We start from the raw sequence: 12,991 nt of genomic DNA, 5'->3' as shown, positions 1-12,991 counted from the left end.
AAAAAACTGGAAGAAACATAGTGGCATAGATTTTTAATTTTATCCCTTTTTTTTTTTTTTTTTTTTTTTTTTTTTCAATTCTTTATTTCTCAAATGTAATTCTTTTTTTAATAAATTTTATGGTTCTAAAATCACACTAAATAACATACATTAATCATTCAAAAATTCTTTAAATCATATGAAAATTAGTATTAATGTTAATTTATAACAATAAATTAAATTTTTAACGAGTATAAGAAATATTCAAATATTTTAAATATCAGCCGATTTATTTGAATTTTATATCCAATAAAATTTTAAAATTTTAATTTTATATCTAATAAGTTCGGAAGTGGTATAAGTTGAGTGTGTATGAGACACTATATGAGATCCCACATTAGTTGGAGAGAAAAAGCGAAACATTTCTTTTATAAGTGTAGAAACATCTCCCTAGTTGACGCATTTTAAAACCATGAGACTTTGGGTTGTTACAAATGGTATTAGAGACAGACACTGGACGGTGTGTCAATGAAGACGTTGGCCGCAAGGGGGTTTCTTATAAGGGTGTGGAAACCTCTCCCCAGTAGACGCGTTTTAAAATTGTGAGATCCCACATTGGTTGGAGAGGGGAACGAGAGGAACGAAGCATTCCTTATAAGAGTGTGAAACCCTAGACGGAGTGAGGGAGACGGTGGAACCCTGTTGGGGAGGGGAACGAGAGGAACAAAACATTCCTTATAAGAGTGTGGAACCCTAAATGGAGTGAGGGAAACGGTGGAACCCTATACGTGTTTTAAAACTGTGAGAGGGGAATGAGGGGAACAAAACATTCCTTATAAGGGTGTGGAACCCTAGATGCGTTTTAAGGAGAATAAAACATTCCTTACAATTGTGTGAAATCCTAGACGGAACAAGGGGAATAGTGGAACCCTAGATGCGTTTTAAAACCGTGAGAGGGGAACGAGGGGAATAGTGAAACCCTAGATGCGTTTTAAAACCATGAGAGGGGAACAAGGGGAACAGTGGAACCCTGACGTGTTTTAAAACCGTGAGAGGGCAACGAGGGGAACAGTGGAACCCTAGATGCGTTTTAAAACCGTGAGAGAGGATCAAACCATTCCTTATAAGGGTGTGGAATCCTAGACGGAACGAGGGGAATAGTGGAACCCTAGACGCGTTTCAAAACCATGAAAGGAGAACGAGGGGAACAGTGGAACCCTAGATGCGTTTTAAAACCGTGAGAGGGGATCGAAACATTCCTATAAGAGTGTGCAACCCTAGACACGTTTTAAAACCATGAGGAGAACGAAGCATTCTTTATAAGGGTGTGGAATCTTAGACGAAACGAGGGGAATGATGGAACCCTAGACGCGTTTTAAAACCGTGAGAGATGAACGAGGAGAGTGAAACATTCCTTATAAGGGTGTGGAACCTTAGACACGTTTTGAAACCCCTATATCTATAAAGTTTAGAGATCAAATAGACAGAAACGTAAATGCTCGTTGAAAATGAATATAAATAAAACCCTATATCGAGTTAGGGCTTACAAAATCTTAAATCAAACTTCACCGCAGGTGAAAGCAAAGAAGGAAGTAAAGAGAGCTATAGGCTCTCTATAAAGATATCCAAATTGAAGTGGAAGAAGAAATATATTAATCTCATGATGTTGAGCTTCACTAGACAATGTTGAGTGCCGTCGTCCCCTTCTCATCATTGCTCATTATATGCTTCCCATTACGCAAAGCAATCATACTCCTTTTCATTTTCACTTTTAACCTTACTTCAAACCAATCGTATCCGTATAAACGTATTTTTTTTCGTGAAATCTCGTACTTTCAAATTTACTCGGTGTAATGGTTATGTAACAGAGGATGATATTTAACACGGGTGATTGATGATGTTACAATCCAAGTTGGATGGTCTTTTATCTAAAGAAAACGGGACATGCTACCGACCCTTGGTCATACTTAAAATAGTTCAAAATTATGAGTGTTCGACTGCTTTTGTAATGGTTATTAGTTGATGTGTACCCCGGTTAGTATTTAGTCTCTATAATTTAAATCAGTTGGTGCATACCTCGACTAGCATTTAGATCTTAAAACTTAAATGGGCATGTGGATACATAAAATAAAACTATGGAAGCAAGCTGTGAGATCCCACGTCAATGTGAAAACCTTATAAGGATGTGAAAATCTCTCCCTAACAGATACGTTTTAAAACTGTGAGGCTGACAGTGATACGTAACGGACCAAAGCGAATAATATCGGTCAACAGTGTGCCCTAAAGGGGGGTGGATTATGAAATCTCATATCGGTTTGAGAACGAACGAAGCATTCTTATTATAACGGTGTAGAAACCTCTCCCTAACAAATGCGTTTTAAAATCGTGAGGCTGACGACGATACGTAACGAGCCAAAACGGACAATATTTATTAGCGGTGGACTTGGGTTGTAACACAAACTCATTTATTGTGTAGGTAGAGACATGCAAGGCTACAACAAAACCCATCATTCTTTATTACAAGGGTGCGAAACCTTTCCCTTAACAGTCGCATTTTAAAACCGTGAGGCTGAGGTAGATTGTGAAATCTCACATTGGTTGAAGAGGGGAACAAAACATTCTTTATTACAAGGGTGTAGAAACTTCTCCCAAACAGATGCGTTTTAAAACCGTGAGGCTAATGACGAAACGTAACAAATTAAAGCAGACAATATCTACTAGCGATGGACTTAAACTATTACACAAACTCATTCATTCCGTAGGCAGAGCCATACAAGGCTACAACACAACCCGTCATTCTTTATTATAAGGGTGTGAGACCTTTCCCTAACAGTCGCGTCTTAAAACCGTGAGGCTAGGGTAGATTGTGAAATCTCACATCCGTTGAATAGGGAAACGAAACATTCTTTATTCTAAGGGTGTGGAAACTTCTCCCAAACAGACACGTTTTAAAATCGTGAGGCTGACAACGATACGTAACGAGCCAAAGTAGACAATATCTACCAGCGGTGGGCTTGGGCTACTACACAAACTCATTCATTATGTAGGTAGAGACATACAAGACTACAACACAACCCATCATTCTTTATTATAAGGGTATGGAAATCTTTCCCTAACAGTCACGTTTTAAAACCGTGAGGTTAGGGTGGAACGTGAAATCCCACGTCGGTTGAAAAGTAAAACGAAACATTCTTTATTACAAGGGTATGGAAACTTCTCCTTAACAGACGCATTTTAAAACCGTAAAGTTGACAACGATACATAACGGGCTAAAACAGACCGTAACTACAGGCTCATCTAGAGCATACGAGGCTACAACACAGCCAAATGGAGGTTGGAAATGGAGTTGACTGATCAAATATGGTGTTGTGGTGGTAGCTACCTAGCTTTAAACCCAAAATACCATAATTGAAAAATGCAGTCCTGTCAGTGTTGGTGCTGCTACCTTAGCTTAGCCATAGCCTTAGCCATAGCCACATGAAGTTAATACCCAAAGAGCCTTACAACACAAGCACCACCACGCCCAAGCCAACCCAACCCAACGCCATCCTTGGCTTCAATTATTTAAACCCCAACCATCCATTCATCACCTTGTTCAAACAAACCACATAGCCACACACAATCATAATGTTCCCTAATTATTTTTGCCTCTTCCTTTCTCTCTTTCTTCTTCACTTAACATCAATCTCTTCACATGTATAACACTCAATATCCTCCACTTAATCTAATTTTCTCCCCCTTCACTAAGCTTATATTCGTATTTTTACGTGTTTAATGTAGGTGTATATAGTGTATTTAGGGCACACCCGTCTCGAGGATGCAACTTTGACCTCCGAATCTCATCTTCGTTTGCTCTCTAAAGTATTTTCAAGGTCGATTATCTATATGTATGCACGTGTGATTCTTATTAACGTTAGAGGTGTATAATAAATAAAATGGTTTCCATGCAGTGAAGAAGATGGTAAACGAGCCATGTTGTATAGCTACAAGCGTAGCTTTTCTGGGTTCTCCGCGAAGCTTAATGCAAGCCAAGCAATGACGTTATCGAGTAATTAATTGATCGAATTTGGTTAAGAATTCGATGAAATTTAAGTTAATATGAAATGGGTATTAGTTTATGAGTTTGATATTGAAAGGAATGCATGCAATATTGCCATGCAGAGATGGAAGGAGTGATATCCATATTCAAGAGTAAAACTATGGAGCTCCACACAACAAGAAGTTGGGACTTCTTGGGGCTTCCCATTCCTTCGTATAGCGGTAGTAGGACGTTTGATACACCACGTTCGAGTAAGCTGGCCGATGGCGACGACGTTGTTGTTGGCATCTTCGATTCAGGTCTTTGGATTAATTTGCATTATATTCGTTAATCATATGTCTCGTGTCTATGTAAGTTAAATTACAAATTTATTCTCTATGATATATGATCAAATTTGATTGTTAGGCATATGGCCTGAATCGGAAAGTTTCGAGGATGATCGGTGGATGTCCCCGGTTCCATGCAGCTGGAAGGGCAAATGCGTGAAAGCGTATAGATTCAACCCTTCATTAGCTTGCAATCGCAAGCTAATTGGCGCTCGTTACTATCTCAAAGGTTTCGAGGCCGAATACGGAGGACTCAACACAAGCGGGAACCCTGAGTTTGAATCGCCTCGAGACTTTTTGGGGCACGGAACTCATACAGCTTCAACGGCCGTGGGTGGAATTGTAGAGGACGTGAGCTTCACGGGGTCGTCACTCGGCAAAGGCATTGCTCGAGGAGGAGCGCCAAGAGCTAGGCTGGCTGTGTACAAGGTGTGCTGGGGAAAGGACTACGAAGGGAAGTGCACGGACGCAGACGTGATGGCTGCGTTTGACGACGCTTTATGCGACGGAGTCGACGTTATCTCGGCGTCGTTCGGAGGGTCGCCGCCGTTGGCTCCATTTTTTGAGTCTAGTAGTGCGATTGGGTCGTTCCATGGCATGCAGAAGGGAGTGAGTGTTGTGTTCTCAGCTGGTAACGATGGACCTTATCGTTCACTCGTTCAAAATGTGTCTCCGTGGAGCATTTGTGTTGCTGCTTCAACTATGGATCGAACCTTTCCCACTCAAATACTCATCCAAAACAGGATCTCTATTATGGTTACCTCTCTTCTCTCTCTCGAACAAAATATTATTATGACCTTATTTATCTTTTGGTTGATTATTATGTTCATTCTCTTCATCAGGGTGAGAGCTTGATCACTACAAACATAATTAACGCAAAACTAGCGAATGCGATCAACTATTTTATAGACGGGTGAGTTTGGATATCATTAGAGAAGCTCACGTCATTTTAAATTGAATCTCCTGTCGATGTCTTAAACAGAGATTAGACATATATAACTCAGTGTCAAAACATCCCCTCTTTAATAATAATACAATAGTTTGTTTTGATATTTTGTTTGGTTGGGTGTAAAATTCAGAGTTTGCGAGCGGCGAAGTATAAGGAAAGGTAGGAAATCTGGGGCAGGGAAAGTGGTGGTTTGTTTCTCCACGGTAGGCCCAGTTTCGATGGGGGATGCACAAGAAGCTCTGAACGCCATCAATGCCTCGGCTTTGATATTTGGTGCCCCGCCCACGCTGCAGCTCCCTGACCTTGATCTCCTCCCCACCGTTCGAATTGACATTACTCACGCAACTCAAATTAGAAACTTTCTTGCTGAACTGCCCAGGTCTCATTTACTTCTTCTTTTTCCTTCTTTCACTTATTTACCAAACCATCCATTCTAATTCTTATTGTACTTGTGTTTGTTTCGAAGGCTGCCAGTAGTAGAGATCAGGGCTGCAAGAAGCGTGATTGGGAAGTCGGTGGCTCCGAGTGTGGCATACTTCTCGTCTAGAGGACCGAGCTCACTTTCGCCTGACATTCTTAAGGTACAAAATTTGATCCAGTTCCACAAATTTTATAGACAGTTGTGCAAATGGCAATTTGACACGAGTTTAAGAAAGTGCAAATATGACGGTCGTCTATAAAGCACGAGACCTAATGAATCTTGATTGATATTTATATGTTTGATATATCGTATCAATATGATTAAAAACGGTATATCAATGATATGAGTGTTTCTTTCTTTCTTACTTTTAAGTGGTTGGTATATGATTATTTGGTCTATCGTTGATATGTCATATATTAATAAATTAAAAATAATAAGTCGGTGATAACTTGGTATCAATAACAAAAAAGATAATAGCAAATAACAATGAGTTACTAATAACAATACACCTCTATTGTCTGGAGGCTAGCATATGTTGTCCTTTTTGGGATTTTCCTTTCGGACTTCTTTCGAAGTTTTAAAAATGCGTTTATTAGAGAGAGGTTTCCACACCCTTATAAATATATTATCCTCTTTGGACTTTCCCTTTTAAGTTTCCCCTCAAGGTTTTTAAAATGCGTTTACTAGGGAGAGGTTTCGGTTTTCAAAATGCGTTTACTAGGGAGAGGTTTCCACACCCTTGTAAAAAATGTCTGTTTGTTTCTCTCTTCAACCGATGTAGAATCTCACAACATCTATCATTAATAGACAGAAATAGTCTATCAACGATAAACATGAAAATTCTTTGTCAAGTGATCTATCGATAATAGAAAACTAACACCGACAGACGTATTAACGGTGTATGATGGTCATTTTCAACACTAACGAGGGTATTATGTATGGTGCAGCCAGACATAAGTGCCCCAGGAGTGAACATATTGGCGGCATGGCCTCCAGAAACTGCTCCAACAGTGCGGCCAACATCGACAGAAGGAGAAAGCCAAAGGCAAGTCAAATGGAATTTCCAATCAGGGACTTCAATGTCATGCCCTCACATCTCTGGAGTCGTTGCCCTCATCAAATCTCTGCATCCAAGCTGGTCTCCTGCAGCCATTAGATCTGCCCTCATCACCACAGGTTAACCATTCCCGTCCTTTTCATTTTAGTCTCTGAACTTTCAAACAACCAGTCTATTAACTAACTCGTGGCTCATAATTCAGCCACCAAGAGAGACTCCACTCGCAACACCATCCTAGCAGGTGGATCCACGAAACCATCCGATCCATTCGACATTGGAGGTGGCCAAGTGAACCCATTGAAGGCAGTAAATCCAGGACTAGTGTACGACATGACAGCCAATGATTACATTATTTTTCTCTGCAATATTGGGTACACAGAGCAGCAAATCAGGATGATTGTGAACCCTTCTCCACAAACACTTGTTTGTTGTCCACCATTTCTATCCACCTCCATTGCCAATCTCAATTACCCTTCCATTACACTTGCAAACCTCAAATCCACAACCACAATCAAAAGGACTGTTCGTAATGTAGCAGCAAACAAAAATGCCATCTACTTTCTTAAGCTGAATCCTCCCAATGGAGTGCAAGTATTGGTATGGCCTCGGATTCTTCTTTTCTCTTGGTTTAGGCAGCACGTTTCTTACTACATCACCATAACCCCGCTCAAGAAAGCTCGTGGGAGGTATGATTTTGGGGAGATTGAATGGTCAGATGGGTTCCATAGGGTCACAAGTCCTCTGGTTGTTCGTGTTAGCAGCGCTAGCTAGTGTGCGACCGAATCACTGTTCCTTAACACAGCAAGTCTCCGCTACATAACAATGTTTATTTTATACATCCTCTGTAATAATTGCAACTGCCTTAGTAGTTTGGTAACTATGAAGTCGGGAAAGGCTATCCTTCCTGTGTAATAGCCATGTATCAATATCAAGAATAAAAGGGAAGCAGGACAAATATTTATGGGTTTGTTTGGAATTAAGTTGTTCATTGTTTTGGAGGGCCTGGGTGGATTTCTGTTGCTAATTGGTCCTTTTTTGCATCAAAATCTAACAAATTCCTTATCAGGGAGTCGACCTTAACCCTGAGGTAAAGATTACAATACATGTTCTAAGTCCAGATTTTCATTTGATAAAATTAAAACTTAGGAGGTAAAGTTGATACACTTAACCGAAGTCTTTTGTAGGAACTATCTCCCTAGAAGAATTACACATCTAAAACTCCGTAGTACTCCATTTCCATGGAAGGGAAGTGCCCTCTAATTCCTTATCCATCCGGCCAACAGCATCTTAACGACTCACCACTTTCAGAGTCACTTCTTGCTTCTCTAGAGCACGAGTTGAGTCAAAATTTTTGATATCCTTACAAAGGTCCTGAGCCACCCCAAGAGTTTAGAGTCATGTACTGACTACTTCCTTCACACGAGCATGAGTAGAATCAGTTTCTTGGATGTCCTTCACAAAGGTCCTAAGGCACCCGTTAATAATTCGAGGTGCTGCTCCGTCGCAGAATCGTTTTGCAAGATCGACGGCCTTCATCAATCGCCAGGAAAATTTTAAAAAACGGGATTGATGCAGACATCTATCAACAGATACAAGAGAGGATAACTGTGACCTTGTAGTAAGAAGCTTTAGATGTATTTACCTCGTTAATCACAATCTGATGCCTTGTTCCAACCACCGTTATTTCAGACATAGCCAGGTGAAGAATAGAAAGTTCCAGAATCCGTCCTGCTGGCTTGTCCTGAAATATATGAAGGCATGAGATGTATAATCTACGTCAGCATTATAAATTTTAAAGAAAGTTTTTAAAATCCGCAATTTAAATTCAAGAAGTCAAGTCCAAGCGCATGATCTTGGCCTACTCATGCAACACCAATGTCTGGATCATAAGAACATAAAGGCTGTTGTCAAGAACCCGCAAGATATAATATTCTGGAATGGTGATCCAATACATTTTGAAACCATTAACTATTTGCCGAGTCCTAAGACATTTACCACTAAGCTCAAATCGTTGACCATCAAAGCTCAGGGTTTCCAACACTCACGTGAGAGATTCAACAATACCCATCGTTGAAATATGTTGCAGTTAGATTTGTGGTTCCACCCTTTCCATCATCATATACAGATTTTCAAATTTCTATAAGTCGTGCAAAAAGCATGCATATGCTATGACTAAGAGGCAAAGATCAATATGGGAGGAATTTTGTGTATATAATATATAAATATATGTTTGTGAGTGTTCAGACTAGCTTGCACACACCTTGATTATTCTCACAAGACAACTATCTCATCCTACTACGTTTGGTTACCAAATAACTCATGAGATATTAAATTTTAGGGAGGAAGCTACCATGACTTTGAACTCATTCCCTTTTAAGTCTTATTATTTATATGGTCCTTATTGACCAAAAGTATTATAGCTCCACAGCAAATGGTTCAACTTATAGTCCCAACTAGAAGAGAAGAGAAAAATCAGAAAACAAAAGTAGCATAAAGCTCTTTACGAACCTTCCAAGTTGAAGGAATGACTTTATCAATTTTAAGCACGTGACTGTCCCATCTGTCCACAACTGCAACCAAAAGTTTTCGTGTAAACCTGAAAAACCATGAAGACGACGACTGACCTTATATTACCCAATAAATAATAACATTGATAAAATACATGAAATTCATACTAAATTTTCATCAGATCATCCTCTGCCAAAAGCAGGGAAATAGAAACCACATTTACCGTAAGATCAGTTTGCTGTAGACAACCTTTGGAGGGGCCGCAAGGACTTCTGCCTCTGAGATACAGTCATGCAGGAAACAGAACTTAGCTATCACTAAAAGCAATGAAATGGGACTTTGAGGTTCGACAGGACTGTATTTACAACTGTAATGAAAACATATAGAAGGAGAAGCTATAGACAGTAGTTTGTTAGTAATTACGATATGCCACAACAATTTATGTGGTGCATAAAGAGATAAACATCGCCAGATCGATATACAAATAGAAGTAAAACTTTCGCTTGCATATTTCTTGAAGAGTTCAAGCAATGTGTTATTGATTTTAGAACCAAATCTAGGTTAGTCTCCAAGAGTTAGCGTTCAAGATGTTTGTCAAAAAGTTTTTGTTCTCTACTGCTTGTTTACAAACTCCATCTAAAAGAAAACGATACCAACAGATCTCACGAGTCATGATATCACTTTGAATTGAAGAAGATGGATTTTTCCCTCAAATTCTTTTCGTACATGTTATGAAGAAAAGGCATCTCTAATTGAAAGCAGAGAAGCATATAATATGCCCAATTGTGCTTTTAGAACAAGGTCATGAGTGAAATAAGGACAAATAATATACATACAAAAGCCACAAAACTATTTACCGATTGCAGAATCCTTTTCATCCTTACGTAGAAGCTCATCTGCTTCTTCAGCTGTTTCCACAGTAACTGGCGGCCCACCAAAGCTCATATGATTGTATTCCATCAATGATGTCTTGTCAAATTCATATCCCGGTTCTGAATTGTATGAATGGATAAAGTAAGAAGTTGGTGTCATTTTTGAGTTAAAGACGTGACTTCTATTTCTCCAGAACAATAAAAAAGCATCAAATTGTATATGGAGCAGCAGAGCACCACATCTCGACCAAAGATTACCTAGACGAGCATTCAACCGCTTCTCAAAGAGTCGAACTGGATCAGAGCCTTCTAAACAAGATGCATAAATAATTGAGCTGTGATTGAACAATCTAGCAGGATTAGAATTGATTACAAGTCTTCAAATTAAACAAATTCTTAGAGCATATACCTAATGACTAGACCAACTTTCTGAATAGGCAGACAGAAGAGATATCCATAAATAAATATATATATATATATATATGTATAAAGGAAATAATAAGTGAGCAGGAAGTTGTGGATCTTACAAAGCAAGCTCTCTAGCAGCTCTGGGGCTACAAAATCTCCCACTCTTGTCAATCTTTGGTATTGGTTCAATGGAAGAAACTAAAACAGAACTGCTTTCTTTACCCACAGAATTTTTGGAGAAAGAAGTAGAAGCGCGAAGCGAGGCTTGAGGGCAGAGGCGTGGCACGGATTCTTTTACATAGGGAACAATTGCACTAGTGGGGAATGGGAAACGGCATATTCCAGAAACGTGGGAGGAGAAATGAAAATTAGGCCTGAAGCACAGAGACAGAGCAAGAACAAAAATTAAGCATACGAAGTTAAGTCTAGTTTGTTGGAAATATGTAGAAATCATGGAGCATAGATCTTTACTTTTGAAAAATTTAAGAAGCCCAAATCACACTTTTCTTTGATCCATTTTACTTTCTTTAGGAAAACTAAACAAAACAACAAGAATACAATTCTTTGGCATCATAATTCACTCTTACCTAATGTCTAGTTCGTCAAAAGAGCATAAATTATCCATTAAATTTATCATAACCTATCATCAAACATATTAGCTTCGCTTCTAGTTCCAATAGTGAATTCTAACATAGTCCATACATTGCATATAACCGCCATCTGTTCTAACCTAATTTTAGACTACAAAAGAAAGATTCAACGATGGCGTTTAAACTTTAAAGCAAATGTTACGCTTACAAGCATACAGAGCAAGTAATCAGTATGAAATGAAGAATCAAAGCACAAGCTATCCTCTTCATTTCAGAATTCAAATGGTTAGTGACCAAAGGCAAAGGATATACCTGGTAGCAATAACATTATCCAGTCTTGTGGGCAAAACCACCATTGATACAAGTTCCACCATGCTGGGCGCAGGAGAATTTCAAACCATATGGCTGATCCAATTCCGGTTGACCTCTGCTGAACGTGGAGGGTTTAAGCCGGGAACGAGGGGTTAGAAAGAAGGTGGAGAAGATGAAACAGAGAGTTGGAGGGAAAAAGATAAGGGGGAGGCGGGTCGGGTGAAGATAAGGCGGGTCGGGTGAAGTTTTTTAAAAATAATTTTATTTTTACTTAATATTAAATTACATTAAACATTATTATAAATTAATAAGTTCTATTTTAATATAAAATTATTAAGGACATTTTAGTCATTTTATATATATATATATATTTTTTTTTAGATAATAAATAAATAAATATATATATATATAATTTGAGGCAGATTCATATAGTTTAAAAATTAAAAGAAAAATAAAGGAACAATTTTAATTTATTTTATTCTCATTATACTTATTCCATTAATAACATCATCATCTACAAATTACATAATTAAGAACGAGCGTTTGGAATCTAGCTCACAGACTGACTCCTTTATGAAACGAGCTTCTTCCCATATGCTAATTCCGACATGGAATTCATTAAAGACAGCATCAAATTATAAACGCTCTTGAAAATTTGAGCTTTGACGACATTGCCTCTTTTTTGTGGCAGCATTGAATTTCTCATAATTTTGTAAGATAATGAATAAGAAGAAGAAGAAGCAAAAGAATGTGTAGTGAGGTTGGGTTCGAGGAATGTATTTATAGGAAAAAAGAAGGTTAAACGATTAAAAGTTCTTAATTATGTCTTAATTTTAGGAGCTTTAATAAATATCTATATTTCTTTTAATGAATGAAAATTAAATTAAAATTAAATTAATTAAAAATATTTTAATAATTTAATTTAATATAAATAAATTAACTAATAATAAAAATTAACACCCAACAAAAATATTATTTATATATATATATATAATTGTGTACACTATTTTATTTTCATTTTAGAACCTTTTAAAATGGAGACTTGATTATTGGGTTGAAATATGAATATGTGGGCGGCAAGGACGGTGTTGGTTTGACTTCCATCAATAAATTTAATTTAATTTTAAAGAAAGACTTGTACGTAGTTATCCTAAGTCAAACTTAATTTTAAACTCGTACGTATAAAAATTATTGTGAATTTTTTGAATAATAATAATAACACAAGCGTTGTTTCTTAATTTATTTTTATTATAAATAATATATTTAAAAATAGTATAAAATATATGAATACTCATAATAATATAAATAATATGGAATATTGAGTTTTTTTTTTTATCATAAAAAATTATATTTGCTTTTCTCAACCAAATAAAATGATAAATTAATAATAAGAGATTCCAACCAAAATAAAATAATAAATTAATATAAGAGATTCCAGCGTAATACGCAAGGTCTTTTGGTTCGTTTTGGGTCAATTCAAGATTTTGTCCAATGAAATCGAAATTTAAATCAAATTTATTTGGTTTTAGA

At 37.5% G+C, this 12,991-nt stretch overlaps 2 protein-coding genes across 2 annotated transcripts; one reads left to right on the top strand and one right to left on the bottom strand.

The window, feature by feature from the left end:
• Positions 1–3,306: 3,306 nt before the first annotated feature.
• UNE17 (Subtilisin-like serine endopeptidase family protein) lies at positions 3,307–7,731 on the top strand. Its single transcript, XM_087123923.1, has 10 exons — positions 3,307–3,312; positions 3,760–3,851; positions 3,930–4,027; positions 4,141–4,317; positions 4,424–5,100; positions 5,187–5,257; positions 5,424–5,672; positions 5,760–5,874; positions 6,662–6,890; positions 6,974–7,731. Exons 1-10 carry the CDS (start codon positions 3,307–3,309, stop codon positions 7,540–7,542), a joined length of 2,283 nt encoding a protein of 760 aa, XP_086980049.1. The 3' UTR covers positions 7,543–7,731.
• A 144-nt stretch (positions 7,732–7,875) lies between these two features.
• On the bottom strand, positions 7,876–11,645 carry LOC111794466 (antitermination NusB domain-containing protein). Its single transcript, XM_023676499.2, has 8 exons — positions 11,462–11,645; positions 10,679–10,933; positions 10,410–10,486; positions 10,137–10,271; positions 9,503–9,557; positions 9,280–9,367; positions 8,414–8,512; positions 7,876–8,301 (listed from the first exon to the last, which is right to left on the bottom strand). Exons 1-8 carry the CDS (start codon positions 11,521–11,523, stop codon positions 8,167–8,169), a joined length of 906 nt encoding a protein of 301 aa, XP_023532267.2. The 5' UTR covers positions 11,524–11,645; the 3' UTR covers positions 7,876–8,166.
• Positions 11,646–12,991: the final 1,346 nt, after the last annotated feature.

Source organism: Cucurbita pepo, chromosome 5, assembly GCF_057944985.1.
Source record: "Cucurbita pepo subsp. pepo isolate OVF chromosome 5, ASM5794498v1, whole genome shotgun sequence".
Taxonomy (NCBI): Eukaryota; Viridiplantae; Streptophyta; class Magnoliopsida; order Cucurbitales; family Cucurbitaceae; genus Cucurbita; species Cucurbita pepo.
Note: the sequence above shows the minus strand (reverse complement) of the source record. Positions and strands in the feature narration are given on the sequence as shown.

Bases quoted from the DNA above. Each gene is read 5' to 3' on its own strand.
- LOC111794466 (XM_023676499.2), bottom strand. From the start codon at position 11,523: ATGGTGGAACTTGTATCAATGGTGGTTTTGCCCACAAGACTGGATAAT. The intron at 9,558-10,136 runs GTAAATAGTTTT...ACTGTATCTCAG, and splicing joins TGAAAAGGATTCTGCAATCG to AGGCAGAAGTCCTTGCGGCC. The intron at 8,302-8,413 runs GTAAATACATCT...CGATTGATGAAG, and splicing joins ATCAGATTGTGATTAACGAG to GCCGTCGATCTTGCAAAACG.
- UNE17 (XM_087123923.1), top strand. The intron at 3,852-3,929 runs GTCGATTATCTA...GTTTCCATGCAG, and splicing joins CTCTCTAAAGTATTTTCAAG to TGAAGAAGATGGTAAACGAG. The intron at 5,258-5,423 runs GTGAGTTTGGAT...TGTAAAATTCAG, and splicing joins ATCAACTATTTTATAGACGG to AGTTTGCGAGCGGCGAAGTA.